The following is a 17632-nucleotide window of genomic DNA, read 5'->3' as shown; positions in this document are numbered from 1 at the left end:
TAGAATCGTAATGTGATTTGATTGGATATGTGTAAACAAGTTTTACATCATGAGTGTATAGATGAATAGTTGCTCTTGCTCTTAAGAATCTAATAGACAGACAAAGACGAGGCTTAAAATAATCAATTAACTTCACAATCAAAAGGGTAAACTTTAAACAATACTATTTAGTTATACATGAGAAGAAAAAAAAAATCAAATTATTCCACAATAATAGACTGCAGTTCTTTTTTAAAAACAAATAATACACTCGAGCAATGAAAATCTATGCAGGCAGGAAAACCAGATGCTGGAGATCATAATTGCAGAAGTAAACTCGAGTTCTTGCACCTTTAACTAATAAATCTCTATGCCTGCAGCAAATCACCGCCCAAAAAAGAAAGGCATTAGTTGGATTGTCAAGTAAATTGAATTGTCAAGTTAGACAGAAAAGTTATTCAGTATTAACCTTGTTTGCAATGTTGTTTGAGAGCCAGTCAAGTCCTTCATAAAGTCCTTCACCAGATGTGGCACATGTGCTCTGGATGTACCTGCATGTACAGATCCATGACGGTGAGAATGAGTAATGGAAGCAGGAAGATAAGGAAGGAGAAAAAAATGTTGCGAGCAAAAATTTTAGTTTACCAGTGACGCTGACGGAGAGAGTGAAGACCAAGCTTATCAGTTATCTCAGCAGCATTCATAGCATTTGGAAGATCTTGCTTGTTAGCAAAAACTAGAAGCACTGCATCTCTCAATTCATCCTGCCAAAGTATTATAAGCATCCAAAATGACGACCCACATAAATAACCAACCTTTCATTTTCACTCATTCAACATATATTTGGAAATCAAATAACCATAAATAACCAACCTTTCATTTTCACTTATTCAACATATATTTGGAAATCAAATAACCATAAATAATCAACCTTTCATTTTCACTCATTCAGCATATATTAATTTACCTCATTCAACATCCTGTGCAGCTCATCTCTAGCTTCAACAACACGGTCCCTGTCATTGCTATCAACCACAAAAATGAGTCCTTGTGTATTTTGGAAGTAATGTCTCCACAGAGGACGGATCTACAGGGAAAAACATGTCAATTGTCACTGCCATGTTGAGTAAAAAAGATCTAATATACTTCATGTAGTTGTCACTGCCATGTTCAGTAAAACAAGATTTAATATACCCGAAAGATTATAGTACATCATAACAAGAGGTCAAATGGAAGATAACTTGGGTCAAAGGGGCTAAAAACTTATCATACACTATCTCCAGAAAGTTAGAGTAGGTGATTGAGTAGGTTGATCATACAAATTACATTAAGAGTGTTGAATTCAAGAAGGCAAAACGACAATAACAAGACATGCATCACAATACAATTTGCAAAAAAAAAAAAAAAAAAATCACTGCACATTGGACAATTAACGACCCACAAATGTGAAAAATATATGTATTTCGAATCACATCTACATCTTAATCCATGGAAAAGATTACAACTATACGAATGCATCAAATTGACATTCAGTGATTTATTAGAACTGAAATTTTGAAAGGAAATCACATCACATTCACAAACATACTTGCTCAAGGGAAGTTTCAGCCAATTACCATGTTATAGCATCAATGAAATCATTATGTACATTGCACTAAAAAAACATAAATAAGCACGCCGTAGAAGATGCAATGAGAAAAATTACCTTGTCCTGACCTCCGACATCCCAGACAGTGAAGCTGATGTTCTTATATTCCACTGTTTCCACATTGAACCCTACATATACAATGATCCATTAATACAATGAGCCATAATCATGATCACAGAAATGGATCCAATACAAACATAGTAAGATACATACCGATAGTAGGAATGGTTGTAACGATCTCTCCAAGCTTGAGCTTATAAAGAATGGTGGTCTTACCAGCTGCATCGAGACCTACCATAAGTATACGCATCTCTTTCTTGGCAAATAGCCGGCTAAACAGCTTCGTGAATGACAATCCCATTTTCAACTTTTCTGAATCCACACAAACAATACTATCATCACACACAACTTTCGATCCAAATTTCAATAGCAACAAATCAAATTTCAAACGAAAAAAGAAACAATAACAACAGTAATAACGTAATATATGCAGATGGAAGAGTATCGTAACATGATCTACGAATCCGGTGGAATTGCATGATTGAATAACCAAAATTGAAATCAAAATCATGTGATCTCACGATATGCGATGTGGATCCAGTAATAACATGCATATGATAATTTAAATTGCGATAGTAAAGTACATAGAAATCTAATGCAGTGAAAAATCAGAGATGGAGAATTTAAAATTTAAAATTAAAGAAAATAAAGAGATCCAGAAGAGATATACAGATCTGGAAGAAAAGAGAAAAGAGAAGGAGAGAAAGGTTACCTTGAAGAAGAGAGAAATGATTTGAGACCAAGAAGATCTCTTCTCCTTGTAACAAAGAGAAAAAGAAGTTGGAGTTTCTCTCAACGTCAGGCCTACGCGTATTTATAGAACAACGCTAAACACAGATCCAAATTGAGTAACGTGTTTATCCGGTGTCTTTGTAATCCCATTGGGAATCAGGTGTAACCGGTAGTCGTAATAGTTATTTTATTTGATATCTTTGTATTTTTATTGGACAAATGACATGTACGAGTAGTCATAATAATTTTTTTATCTGGTATTTTCGCATTTTTATTAGACAAATGTCGTGTAACGAGTAGTAATGATAATCCTTTTTACCCAATGTCTTTGTATTTTTATTGGATAAATGAAGTGTGCGAGTAGTCATAATAATCTTTTTTATTCGGTGTCTTTGTATTTTTTATTAGACAAATGATGTGTAACGAGTAGTTATAGCAATCATTTTTATCCGATGTCTTGTATTTTTATTGGACAAATGATGTGTAACGAATAATTATAATAATTCTTTGATATTACAAAAATACAAAATAATTGTGCAATTCGATAATCAAAATAGTTTCTACGTTAAAATGTTTTCTTTAACACTACGACATTAGAAGCGTGATGGCTTAACGCGCGGAGGCTTAAATCGGAGAGTAGGGTGAATGATGTAAACATTTTTTGAACAAAAATATGAGCATTTGTTCTTGTCAATAACTATTTTGCGAAATGCACAATTAAATACTATTTTGTAATTTTATTATATTGAGAGAGTCATTGTGTCTACTTTACACATTCAAGAATAAAAACTACTATTTGCCTTGTTTTTATTACTAGTTTAATTTCTATTCATTTCAACTTCAATACAAAATAATCCAAGTTTTTTTTTTTTTAGAATTCAGTCATGAGAATGTAGCAGTAATTAATTTTTTTTGAGTTTTGTCACTTATAGTGTGGTCCTATCCGATTCAAATAATTATTCTATGCAGTCGCGTGCTGATGATAGCCAATTCGCGCACACACAAAATAATCAATTCAAAATACAAATAAATTTACTATCATGTTAAACAAATTACTATTTGTATAACATGTAAAAGTATAGATATTTGAATCGATTATTCTTTTGGTTAAATCACAGTTGAAAAACATATTTTAAAATATATCAACTTTTTACATATATCTTAATTAACTTCAAGATTAGTCTTCTAGTTACATGGGAAGGATACCTAAGTTTATCCGAAAATTTACTATTTGTATAATTGGTAAAATAAGTAAAATAAATTGAAACTAATTATTCGTGTAACTTTTGTTGTAAAAATATATTTGTATAGCTTTAGAAATATGTATGATTAAAGTTAAATAGTTCAAACGATCTCACGATCATAGTTGATCGATATACAAGAATATTTACACTAACAAATGTGCAAATTCATTGGAGCTAAGTATTTGCTCTCCCTCAGAAAGTCCTGAGATTAATTCAGATTGCTTGTAGAATGTTTCTTTGGACTGGTAGATCAAGTGTTTCCAAAAGAGCTTTTGTTGTTTGGGAGTATATTTGTTTGCCTAAGACAACTAATGGGTGGAATGTCATTGATTTGAAATGTTGGCTAACAAGAAGCATGTTATATGGGTAAAATGGGTTCATGAATGCTACATAAAGGGAGGAATGTGCTATTTATTGAAGTTCCTCCCCAAGCTTCATGGGTAGTGAAAAAAGTCTTTGATGCGGCAAAGATTTTTCAAGTGCTTATGGGAATGTTTTTCAACAACCAAACTTTTCTATTAAGAAAATGTATAATGTTTTGAGAGGAGATTTTACAAAAGTTAGTTGGATGAAAATGATTTGCAATAACTCTGCCCCCTCCAAAATGTTTGTTTGGTACTTGGTTAGCTATTCATGCCAGATTGCCAACTTGTGACAGGTTAAACAAAGTTGGTATACGTTGTGACCAATTGTGTATTTTGTGTGCAAAAAAGATTGAAACTCATTCTCACCTTTTCTTCAAGTGCGAATATTATGAAATTGTTTGGACATGTACCTTGCAATGGAGTAACGTAAGAATTAATACTAGCAACTGGCAGTTAGTGATGCAATGTATCCTAAGACAATACAACGGGAACATTGGTATGCATCAGTTAAGTAGAATGATTGTCAGTGTAACTCAGTATTTTATTTATTTGAATCAGTGCAGAAGCTCCTTCGCCAAATCAAAATGATTGTCTACATTAGAGGGCTGCAATTTAAGAAACTAAAGAACCTAGTGTTGAGTTTGTAAGGTTGTAGGCTTTTCTTGTTTTGTGAGAGCTTGACTATATATTATATGTTTTTATTAATGAAATATATCTCTATTTACCAAAAAAAAATGTATATGAATTAATTTTATTATTTTTTACTAAAAAGTCTTGTTTTCATAAATGAAGGAAATTTTGAAATTTAAATTTGTGACTATAGGCCCATCTGCTATCTATTTTTTCAGTATTGCAGCAAATTGTGAAAATTGATCTCTTCTACATGCACTATAAAGAGTGTTTGGAATCTTTTCTTTCTAACACTTTATTTTTTATTGGGTGAAACTTATGTGGATCTTGTAACACCCCGTTTTTCCAACGTAAAAATTTCATAAATAAATCAGAGTTTTTCAACTTTAAACGGAATGCTACACTTCTTAAAAATTTATAAACTGAATAAATAACAATTTATTCTTCAAAATCATTTAACATAAGTAATTCAAAACTTCGCAGCGGAAATTAGTTCAACAATAAAAATAATCTTTGGCACGCAGGCCTCAACATAAAAATCTCATAAGTCTTGTTCAACATTTATTCATAAAAATCCATAAGTAATACGTAAGGAATAGAAATATAAGACATAATCTCATCCCGTTACGTATCAGAGCACCTAGACACAAGTGAGGAGTCCACTCACGAACACTTCTAGTCTTTATTACCTGCAAGTTACCCATACGAAGGGCAACATTTTCAAGCAGAAGGGGTGAGATTTCTCAAACAATAATATTAAACATATAAATTATATAAAGTACATTCAACAACTTAAACATCATTAACATATCTTATACTCCATTAACTAGCATCATTAATCTCCTACATTAGTTATACCATTCATCTTATATCATCTTAATTATAGATATAAACATCATCATATAACATCAATTACTAATTCATAAACATCAGCATACATCATCAAATATTAATTACAAACATCAACACATATATTAATCACAAACATCAACACATATAATGATCATAAGCATCAACATCTAACACCAAATATAATCATAAGCATCATCATGTATTTCACATAAGTATCATTATCAAAGCATATCATTTATCGAAAACAACTTCATAATTAAGTTCGTAATCAACTTCTTAAACAAACATCATCATTAAATCATCATCAAATATAAGTTATGACGACTCTACAATGCAACAACATCTTCGACAACAACTTAGACAACTTCAACAACAACTTAGACAACTTCAATATGCATGTGGTACCACCAGGGCATTAAGCCCCCTTCGCTAAGGTCATATTTGGACCTGTCAGGCATTAAGCCCCCATCGCTAAGGTCATAAAGAACCTTTCGGGCATTAAGCCCCCATCGCTAAGGTCATAAAGAACCTGTCGGGCATTAAGCCCCCATCACTGACTATGCAACGACACAATCTTCCTACAACTTGGACAACAACGTGAACATCTTATACAATTCCATTAAAATGGACAACTTCTTAAATCATGACAACTTAGACCGACTTATACATCTTCACTAAGATTCAGTAGCAACAAACAGCAACAATTGCAGCATATAACAGTGCTAGAATATCATATCATCAATAAGAAATGAATCATATCAACTTAACATCATAGAACATCATAATATTATGTATCATACAATACTCACATAATGTATTCCAACATATCAACAACAATAACCACATATACATTAATCAATTACATTCATATCAAAGTCCAAAACATTCTTCAAAAGCAAATCAAGTTTGATCAATGATACATAAGCCAAATACTCATAAAACACCTCAACTAAATCCCTAATACTTAAGTTGAAGTTGGGAAACCAACCATAAGTTTTTGGACTAACTTGGGATTAGTTAAGCTAAGTTTTCTTAAAGTTTTCTGAAGACCCACTTGGACTATTTTCATCAAAACTCAAAATCTACACATAATTTTCTAGTCACTCCAAAGCCATTAGAAAGCTAACTCAATTATCTACAACTTTCATGTTTACACCGAGAGCTAATTCAACACGGAAACGGGTGAAAAAGACACAAGAACGCAACAATCGAAGTTCTGACAGCACGCAACGAAAGCACAACAAGCAGTCACCCATGAGGGGCTGCCTTGCTGCGCTCAGGCGTGGAAAACTGCGCCCACTCGTGGGAAGGCAGTAGCCACCTGCGCTGCAGCTCTGTGCAGTCCCATTTTTTTATGGTTTCACCGTTTCGTCCGTAAAAAACTAACTGTTACTCCGAATCCGATTCCATTTTCGCCTACGCGTTCTATTCGACAAATCCTATCATATTTTACTAAAAAATCATATTTTTAAATCTCCAAAACAGCTTATCCTAGAATCACTTATTTCTCAAAAACACTTAAAATCACTTTTTCTCAGAATCTCAACTTTTCATCCATCCTCATGTTTCTAACCATCAAACTACTTCTAATAACATTCCTATAGGATATCTAAGGTTTGTTCATGATTCTCTCATCAATTCTACGGTTCTTCATCATCTAATCATCAAAATCGCTCACAAACCCTAATTCTTAAACTCACCGACTTCTCATCTAATCATATGTTTTAAACCTCAAAACTATTCCAATAATCATTATACGGATTATCTAAGGACTGTTCACAGTTTCTACATCAATCTAACAATTTTCATCCATTAATCCTCAATTCTTCACTCAAAACTCTAATCCTCTTAATCTCACAAACTCTCCCCAACTTTGATAGATGTAATCTAATGATTTACAACTTAATATTAAAGCAAGATAGTCTCACCCTTACCTTAAATTAATTTCTGAATCAGCAGCAGCGTTCTTCTTTCCTAAGGTATTCTCCTCTTCTCTTGACTTTTCTCTTCTCTTCTCTTCTTTTTTGTTCTCCTCTTTTCCAAAAAAGCGGTTTTAGGGTAAACTCTTTCTAACCTAAGCTTCTCTATTTATAATACTAAAATACTCTTCCCAAATCCATTTAGGCCCAACAACTTACTCTTCTTTCTATTCTAACCCCCAAATCCACTCACACTAATAATCCTCATATTCTAATAAATAATATTTCTCTACTAAATATATAATAATACACCAAATAACAAATATATATCTATAACAATTAACAAATATATTATGCTAGTAAATACCAACATATAACATAACAAAATATCACTCAACAAAATATATTAACTAAATTATAAAAAGACATCTAATCTCAACAAATCATATATCCCTCATATACATCATATAAATATATAAATATATTCTAAAACTAATTAAAATAATTAAATAAAAAGGAGGGCGTTACAGATCTCCTCATTTTATATTAAATTCATTTGTAAAACATGGGACCTACATAGGTCTCACTTACTAAGATGATAAGTGTTAGAAAAAAAGTGTTCATAATAATCTTTAATGCACTATTATGTTAAAATTTTTACATTTGCATATAATCACATTTTACATATTTGTAGATATATTATAATAATCAAGTTAATCAGATATACAAGAGCATTTGAAGAACATTGTAATGAATTTCTTTCAACTTAACGAATGATTTTGGATTCAAATTCAACTTTGAAAATGAAGCATTGTAAAATTTCTTGAGGGAGCGCGCATATGATACCCATTCAACAAAAACAAATAAAAAAAGTCATTTGAATCATAATTTTTATTTTGTTTTGGTAGTGTGATTTGAATCATAATATAGTATAACTGGATGTATGCATATAATATAATAGCTTGCACCGTCCGATCATAATAACTGATCTCTAAATAATTTTATAAAAAAAACTAAGTTAAGATTAAGAAGGCATGGAACAAGCTAAATAAATAAAGTACAATATAAAATCAGAATACACTAATAGGTTTTCCAATGTTATAAAGACTTTGGCATCGATGGCGTGGTTCAACTCTCACAATAAAGTAAATTAAAGTAAAAGTAAATTAAAGATCAAATTTTGTACAAAAAAATATCTATATTTAGTATATGACACATTCTAAAATGATTACTTTCGATGAATAAAATCTATTGAAGAAATAAAAATTGAACAAATAAAAAAAATGCCATGGAGGTTTGGCTTGTACCAGAAAAATGGCTATATTTTTTTTTTCTGAAGAAAGAAAAATGTGTTTTTTTTTGGAGAAAAATGTGATTTTTTTGGAGAAAAATGGCTATGTGAAATTAGCTTGAAGACAAAAATGTGCTGTTTGGGCTTGCTGATGTTTTTTTAAAAAGAATGTGTTGGGTTTTTTTTTTTGAAATCATGTTATTGGCAAAGAAAATTTGTGAAAGCAGATTCATAACTTTTTTTAAATGTTAAATGATTGATAAATTTATATTAGAAAATTAGAGGTAGATATTTAAAAAAAAAAACTGATAATTTTTTTGAAAATAGAAAAGTATACCAAAAGGGGTTGAATTATTAAAACCAAATACACACTAACTTAGGATTTTACATAAAATAGTTGTTAGTTTAACTTTGAATCTCTACTTCAAGTTTTCAAATAGTAGTATATTTTTTTTCTTGATAGAAAATAGTTACAAAATTTAAATAATAAGAAACAACAATAATAATAATAATAAAAAATTATACCACAAAATACTTTAGGCAAAATGGGCGCAGAAATTGAATTGGGTGGTATATAGGTCCAACAGGCAAAAAAACCCACTTAATTTCTTGGAAGGAGAAAAAACGTGAAATTCTTATCACACCCTCACCTTTTTGGCTGCCCTATCAATTTCCCATTTATCTCGATTCATATGCCATAAGTTCGAAGCGTATTTTTTCAGGTTTGGATCATTGAAGTCGAATTTGTGTCAAACCCCCAATTCACCGGTCTTCGAGCATACTTGGCTTCAATATATTAACATGCTATGGATTCTATAAATCGAACGCATAAATTACTCATTCGTCTTATAGAATCTAAATCTAGAATGCACAAAAAAATGTACATCTCATTAATTAAAGGCAAATGTTAACATGTTCTTTAGAGTTCAAGTTAATAAGACCCTTGATTTCTTTTGAAGAGGAGCAAGATCCTTAATTAAATTACAAAAATGAATAATCTATAAAGTGAAACAAAAGTTTTTATATTTTCTAGTAGCTTATTGAGTGTTGATCATTTCAAATTCATCTTGTTGTATGATATATCATTTAAAATTGTGTTCGTGAGCTTAGCTCAGTTGGTATGGACAATGCATAAAATATGCAAGGTCCGGGGTTCAAACCCCGACCACAAAAAAAAATCATTTAAAATTAAAATAGATGCCATTATCAATAAGGTCTCTAGCGTTATACTCATCGCAAGTACAATAGTTTCATTTTTCATTTTTAATCAAAATCAATTTTATAAAATTAGTCAAGGTAGAACCAAACAAACTTAAGAGAAATGATATTCTAACAACCATTTTGTGACAACCTATGTGACAACTTTATCTCTCATACTCACATTATCTTTTTACTTTCTCTCTCTATTGCTTTGGTTTCCGTGTCACTATCTACTTTTCCTTTAAAAATTGGTGATTGTCACAAAAGTTGTTGATTTTTGGTTGTTAGAATATCATTCCTCCAAACTTAATCCTTTTCTGTTATTCGAATGCTTGACGTAATAAATACGACGTAGGGCCCTGCAGATTCGCCTATGTCACAAGCAACTAGCCAACCACAACTATCAGTTTTACATTGTTTGACTTTGAATCTTTCGGGTCTGCCCCTTCGTATCATATGCTTGAAAACAAAAAACTTACAAATTTAGAAATAACATAACATATATTATGTATGAATTGTGAAGTAAATTTCGAAAAGCTAGGTAGAAAGAAAAAGCTAGGTAGAAAGAAAAAGCATAAATAACGTGAGCTAAATAAATTTGATGGTCCATGAATGATGAATGCACGATTAAAGAGCAAGTTTGAGGTCAAGGGTATGTTCCTTCTTCTCAACTTTGTTATTTTCTATGATTTTGTCATTTGCAACTGGGTTGATAAAATTCAAAGGGAGTTTTCTGAATTGAACATCTGTAGTAAAGTCCTGCAATTCAAAACAAGGCTCTGTTTTCATCTTTTTCTTGTTGCTCTCATATTTTTCCAGCTGATCACGTAGTTCTAATTCTCTTTGGCGTAGTCGATCACGGGCGTCACGGAAGTTTCTCAGCAGCGAGCAAAACTTCTCTATCTCCATATCTTCTTCTTCCTCCTCGTTCTTATTGAGGACATTATTTTCCTCGTTCTTCTTGTTTTCCATATATGAAAAAGAAAAGAAAAGTAAAAAATATAGTGGTTGATCAATGTGTTAGAAGAACTTAACTTAATTTGGGTTGGTACTAACTAGTTAGGTATTGACGTTGTGTAAGTAATGCCGTGTCGTGTTTAAAGGTCTGATGTGTGATTTTATAAGGAAAAGACGAGTGAGCGCGTACATCAATGATGGTGTCAAGCAATTGGTGAGTGGTGACGTTACCGTAGTGACGTACACTTGGATGCGTGAGACTGGTTATAATGTTCGTCATCATTTTGACTCAATTATAATGCCCAATTCCAACCATGTGCACTGCAGACTACACGATTAAAATAATTTTTTTTAGGGTCTTGCTAACAAGTGCCCTAAAGACATTGTTTAAGGAACCCACAAAAGAAAATATTGTCTTGAAAATAAAAGTCAAACAAGTATAAAAGTCTTAGTGTTTTCCATGAGCTCTCTCTTCCCCTTCTCTCTCTTAGAGCCGTCACCAAAACCCTAGTTTCTTCATCTTCATCTACCAAAGATGGGTGATTTAAGGTTAATTTGACCCAAAATCATCCCTCTAACTCGTTTTTTCTATTTCCCTTTTATTGAAATATGTGATTTTCACATCTATTTCGTCTTTTCTTTCGTGATTTTGTCGTCTTTGTGCGACGTTGTTTTGTTCGTCGTCTTTTTGCGACGTTGTTTGTTTTCTTGTTTCGTTCAGGTATTTGTTTGGTTCAGATTGTTGGTTCAGCTTCGATCCAGTGCAGAGCAAATCAATGACTTTGGAGTCATCAATGTTGCAGATCCGGGGACATGAGTATTCCGGTGACTTAAGTATAGTCATATATATAGGCTTTAGTACTTTGCCGATTTATGCTATTAACATGGATGCTGTGAGTTTGTTCACAGATTCATCCTTTTTGTTTTTAGCGATTTCCATTGTATCGATGTACTCTATCAATTTGAATGAATGAATATCATTTATTTTTGTCAAAAAAAAAGTATAAAAGTCTTAACTACACAATTTCCAATGCAAAAGTTACTACTTTTGAATGCTTAAACAATGTCCTAAGGCACTTGTCAGCATTTTTCTTTTTTTTAAGTCATACTAGTGAGAAGAATGCTGGCAACCATCACTTTTGAACATTCTCTCTAACATCTAGTAAACCATCATTTTTGAACATTCTCTCTAACACTCACTCTTTTACTATATAAAATTAATCTTTTTAGTGGTGGCTAAGGTTCGAACTCTGGACTTTGCATATTTTATGCATTGTTTATACCAATTGAACTAAACTCACGAGTACAGATAAAATTGATCTATATCTTATCACTTTATTTTGGTTTTATTTTCAAAGTGTAGACCAATAATAATTTAAATTAATAAAAGGGTAAATATTAGAGAGTGTGTGTTGCTAACACTACTCTGCTAACAAATGTCTATGGTAGATTTGAAAGCCCTTAATTTAGATTTTTTTTGCTATAAAAAAAAAATTCCTCCATCTCATATATTTTTCTATTAAAATATTAAATTTTCATAATTTTTTTTAAATAGATAATTAAAGGGAAAAAATATGCATTGATATATATGTCGAGAATCAACTATTTCATCTAATATTAAATGAAGAGAGTATGTGAATTTTTTTTTAAGGGTTGGGTGGATGATTTTTTTTGTTCAGAGGAGGATTATGTTGCTGATCACATTGTTAAAAAAGAAATGTTAACAAATACATTGGCTAAAAAGTTTAATGACAATAAACTTTAATATCTTTGACTAAAACTTTATCTTAAAAATTGTATTTCTATTGCGTTAAAACTTTAAGAATTGACTTATATTACAATAAACATATCAATTACAATTTTTTTTTATCTTAACAAGTAGACTTCACTTTCAATGATTATAGGCCCCAAAGTTACATTTTAATGATGACATCATTCACATTAGGGGTGTTCAAATCCAAACCGATCTAAATTAAAACCGCAAACCGATACAAAAAAATCAAAAACCGCGCAAAACCGAATAAGATTGGATGTGTTTGGATGACATTTTATGAAAACCGCTCGGATTGGATTGGATTTTGGATTGAATTTTCAAAACTAAGCCAAACCAAACCGAACCACATACTTATATTTTAATATATATTTCCATTTTTATAAGTATAATATATTATATTAAGCTATTATTTATTTTCTTTTTTATTCTTTTAATACTACATATGAGTTTAATTTAATCAATTTTGTTTCTATTTCATATGTTTCAAAGATAATCAATTAATTTTTTTTATAAATCATATGTTATATTCCGTATCAAACCTATTATTTTATCATATTTTTATAAGATTATTATTAATAAAAAAAATTACAATTTGTAATTTGAATATCCAAAAACAGATCCAAATTAAACCGCATTAAATTGGATCTGATTATATCGGTTTTTTTAAAAATCATCCAAAACCGAACCAAACCGCATATAATTTTATCTTTGGATTGGATGAGTTTTTGCCACAAAACTGATCCAAACCGGACCGTGAACACCCCTAATCCACATAACTCTATTAAAATAAAGATTTAATTGCACTTTTGACCCTCAAATTTTTCAATTGTGTGATTTTGACACTATTTTTTTAAGTTATTTTGCCCTTGGAACTTACAATTTTTTGATTTTAAAACCCCTCACTCATAAGTGGTTGAATTTATTTGAGGTCTTTGACATATGTCCCCATTTCTTCTCTTATCTTATGGTCTCTCTCATTCTTTCACCATCAATTAATGGTACTCCCTCCGTCCCGCAATAGATGATCCATTTGAAAACGTGCAATTTTGACATAGCCTACTTTGATCGTATTTTTCTACTAATATACAAAGATAAATAATATCATATAAGATGTCGTTAGATTTGTCCCGATGATTATTTTCAAAATATCAAATTTTCATAATTTTTTCTAACAAATTATTCAAGATATTTAAGCTCAAAATTATGCATTGGCATGCGTAATAGAGTCAACTGTGTTATGTATTATGGGACGGAGGGAGTATAATGTTCTGACATTTACCCCGATTCTGCTTAATAAACATCATCAAACTATTGTTAGCTACTATATCTATAGGACACCCAAAAAAAAAAGCTACTATATCTATGATCTATTTATCTACAAAACAACTTAATTTGATGATGCATTTTTCAATTAGCATTTATGAGAATTCAAATCCTTAATTAAGATCAAATTAACCAGTCAAACACATAAGGGATGTTGATTGGAAGAAGCAAAAAACAAAACACACGATGTTGTTCCTTTCTTTCTCCTTTTCGTCTTTCCATCTTCATCACAAGCTCTCTCTTTTTTTCTCAACTTCATATAAATAAATAAGGAAAATGCTAAATTGTGGGACACAAGTTAATGAATCAAAAGTTGAAATGTGTATTTTGTTATATTTAATGCATTTGTTTTTAATTTTTTTTTTATGTTTGATTAATTGAATACACAAAATTTAAGAAAATGTTTCTACTTTTGGGTTGCTTAACATGTGCCCCGAAAGTACATGTTACCATGACCCAATAGCAATAAACAACTTAAATGAGTTTCCATTTTCTCATACTTCACTACTTCATCCGTTTCAAAACGAGTGTCGCTTTAGCAAATTACACACAAATTAAGGAATGAAATGAAATAATCATTAAACATAACACTTTTACTAAATTATCCTTACTTTATAAGAAAAAGACAAACTTAAAGTTGCATTGAAAATTGTGTGAGAGAAAAGTTTGAGTATTTATTGAGGGTAAAGTTGGAAGAAAAAAATTAAAGTTGTATTGAAAATGTAAAGGGACATTCATTTTGAAACAATTTTTTTTGGCTAAAGTGACACTCATTTTGAAACGGAGGGATTAACAAAATTTCACCTTTTTGACCTCGAAATCTCAACACAAGATCGAAATTTGGAATTCTTCACGCCAAATGAATAATTGATTTTTATTTTTAGAATTTTGAATAATTGATTACACAATTTTCATTATGATATTATTATATTTGACATTTTTTTTTTGTCCAAGTTATATTTGACTATTTGATAAGCGTCTTTTGAACACCCTCATCAACACTCTTAAAAAAAAAAAAAAAACTCTAGCGTGTACATATTACTTCCCCATTTCACAACATTTTCTTTTTGTACAAAAGGAGCCAAATACTCAAAGGATACCTAAAACCTTTAGAGCAACAAACTCTCATCAAGTCTCCCAAAAGAAGAACACCAAGGATATATAACACAACATTCAAAACTTTAAATTCACTCTCTAACTTAAGATTATATACTTAGACAAGACTTGTGCAACTTGATTGGCACCTTGATACACGTTTCCGCTGGACCTCTCTACTAGCAAAAATTACATGAATTTGTAACATGTTAATGGTTGCCACCAAATCATTTTCTACCTTCAATTAACAAAAACCTACTCCCTCTGGTCACTATTATAAGCAAAAATTATTTTTTAGATTCATTCAATAAATGATGTATGTAGTCTATATATAGACCACATACATCATCTATTGAATGAACCTAAAAAATCAATTTTTGCTTATAATAGTGACCGGATGGAGTATTTGGGTAGCAAGATGCACTCCGTGATAGCAAGGGTGCGGACAAGAAACACAGTCTTGTAACGTGTTAATGGTTGCCGCCAAATCATTCTCTACCTTCAATTAACAAAAACCTCTTCGGGTAGCAAGATGCACTCCGAGATAAATGTTCCACACCCACCCCAACAAAAATAGAGTGACAAAAAAAAAAAAGACTATTATCACAAATGATTCCTCCCCAAGTCATATTTCCCAGCGAATGGTATAGACCAACCAATATCAGACGCGGAAGTCGAAGAAACCCCGGCTATATATAGAATACTGCTACTCTACAGATACCTGATACAACTAGGAACTGATTAAAACATAGGCCAAGGGACATGCTAAATGATATGATTACTCCAACATCGATAGAGACCATCAATAATGATATCAGGGCCGGACTTTAGGGTGTGCAAACAGCTCAATGGAGCCGGGTCTCCCTATGGTATTGGCCTAGGAAAAAAATTATAGCTCAGTAGTACTACTAAGTACTCCCTCCGGTCCTATTTACAAGAAACAATTTACTTTTTAGATACATTAAATAATTTATGTATTTGATTTAGGTTCTTGACTAGATACATACATTATTCAATGTATCTAAAAAGTCAACTTTCTCTTTTAAATAAGACCGGAGGGAGTACTACCCAACTACTCCCCAAGTTTCTGCATTCCTTTTCTGTTGTCTTGTTTTAGACCTATTAAAATTGAGTTATCTTGCTTTTGGTGTTAGGTGGGTGTTTTTTTGGGAGGGTGGTTTGAGGTTCCTTATGTATACGGTAGTGATTTTCACCTTTGGGTGTACAATATATATACGGCACCTTCCATTTATCTTTTAAAAAATTTAAATAGAACATTATTCTTTTAAAAAAAATATATTTATATTTTATTACGGACCTCTTTTCACTTACAGAGTCGAGCCTTTGGATTCATAGGAACAGTCCTGAATAACATCAAAGAACTCAATTAAAGTGAATCAGCGCTATTAAATTGCCTTAAAAAACAGTGCTATAAGTCTATAACAATGCTTTTAAATACAATTAAAAATAAAGGGTCATGGACACTGGTTAATGAAGTCAAAAGAGAAAATTTTACTTGAAAAAACACTTTTTAAACTTTTGAAGCGTTGACTGCACAACTTACAATACAAATACTACTCTTTGTACTCCCTCCGTCCTAAATTATAAGAAAAACTCATTTTCTTTGTCCAAAATTATAAGAAAAAAGTTCAACTTTTATCGTATTTAATTATGTTTTTTCAAAAAATTATCTTTTCCAAAGGAAAATTAAATGCAAAGTGCATTCAATTTGCCCTTTTTTCATTTTCTCTATAATCAACTACCAATGAAAATTGTTTTTACATCTTCCTATAAAACTTATTTCAAAAATAACACAAAAAACTATGTTACAAACTACTAGTATGTTTTAGTTTTCTTAATAAGTGTGATTTTTTTTTTTTTTTTGCTTATAATATGGGACAGAGGAAGTATTATATTTGATTAATTAACTAATGCCTCTGGGACATTGGTTAGCATTTAAAAAAAAATAAAAGACCATAAATACAAGCATTAGCGTATTACTCCCTCCATTCCTTTTCTTTTGATGTTTTAGCTCTTGACACAAGTTTTAAGGAGTAATTAAAGTATATAAATATTTGTATGTTTTTTACTTAAATGTCCTTATTTATCATTAAATTCACATGTGATAAACCAAAAGTCATAACTACTTTAATAGTTTATTGTGTTTTCCAACAAGGGTAAACTTGAGAAAACAATAATAAATTCATTAAAACATCAAAAGTTTTGGAATATAGTTGAAGTTCTAAAACATCAAAAGAAAAGGAATGGAGGGAGTATTTTCGTACAAAGAATCACAAACTTTTTTTGTAAATTGTATCAAAGAGAATGATAAAAAAGTATCAGCCATCATTATATCTAGAATCGATTCATTATGACGCATAAGCTACATCACTAGCTTCAATGTTAACACAAGTTTGGGTAAAAAGCACTACATGTTAACACAAGTTTGGGTAAAAAGCACTACAAATAGTGGATAAGTGTGACATGGTGAACACTTCAAACGCCAAACTAAACAAGTACTTAAATCTGCACAGCTACATTGATTTTCATATGCGCGACTCTA

The 17632-nt window shown here is 31.1% G+C and overlaps 2 protein-coding genes across 3 annotated transcripts; both read right to left on the bottom strand.

Annotated features, from left to right (window-relative positions):
• Positions 1-113: 113 nt before the first annotated feature.
• LOC146957486 (ADP-ribosylation factor-like) lies at positions 114-2476 on the bottom strand. 2 transcript variants are annotated; one of them, XM_085736789.1, is made up of 7 exons: positions 2400-2476; positions 1841-1999; positions 1685-1755; positions 947-1066; positions 625-743; positions 449-530; positions 114-353 (listed from the first exon to the last, which is right to left on the bottom strand). In XM_085736789.1, exons 2-7 carry the CDS (start codon positions 1986-1988, stop codon positions 348-350), a joined length of 546 nt encoding a protein of 181 aa, XP_085592915.1. In that variant the 5' UTR covers positions 1989-1999; positions 2400-2476; the 3' UTR covers positions 114-347. The 2 variants fall into 2 exon arrangements, with proteins under 2 accessions (XP_085592915.1, XP_085592913.1); XM_085736787.1 differs by having other exon boundaries at positions 271-530.
• Positions 2477-9973: 7497 nt separating this feature from the next.
• Positions 9974-11027, bottom strand: LOC146957485 (uncharacterized). Its single transcript, XM_085736698.1, has one exon. The coding sequence runs from the start codon at positions 10890-10892 to the stop codon at positions 10548-10550; it is 345 nt and encodes a 114-aa protein (XP_085592824.1). The 5' UTR covers positions 10893-11027; the 3' UTR covers positions 9974-10547.
• Positions 11028-17632: the final 6605 nt, after the last annotated feature.

This window comes from Medicago sativa, chromosome 1 (assembly GCF_051527215.1).
Source record: "Medicago sativa cultivar Bolivia chromosome 1, Bolivia_mono, whole genome shotgun sequence".
In the NCBI taxonomy this organism is placed as follows: Eukaryota; Viridiplantae; Streptophyta; class Magnoliopsida; order Fabales; family Fabaceae; genus Medicago; species Medicago sativa.
Note: the sequence above shows the minus strand (reverse complement) of the source record. Positions and strands in the feature narration are given on the sequence as shown.

Excerpts from the sequence above, each read along its gene's own strand:
- LOC146957485 (XM_085736698.1), bottom strand. The coding sequence starts at position 10,892 with ATGGAAAACAAGAAGAACGAGGAAAATAATGTCCTCAATAAGAACGAG.
- LOC146957486 (XM_085736787.1), bottom strand. The coding sequence starts at position 1,988 with ATGGGATTGTCATTCACGAAGCTGTTTAGCCGGCTATTTGCCAAGAAA. Across the intron at positions 1,756-1,840 it reads TACAACCATTCCTACTATCG|GGTTCAATGTGGAAACAGTG; the intron begins GTATGTATCTTA and ends TTGTATATGTAG. Across the intron at positions 1,067-1,684 it reads ATGTCGGAGGTCAGGACAAG|ATCCGTCCTCTGTGGAGACA; the intron begins GTAATTTTTCTC and ends TTTTCCCTGTAG.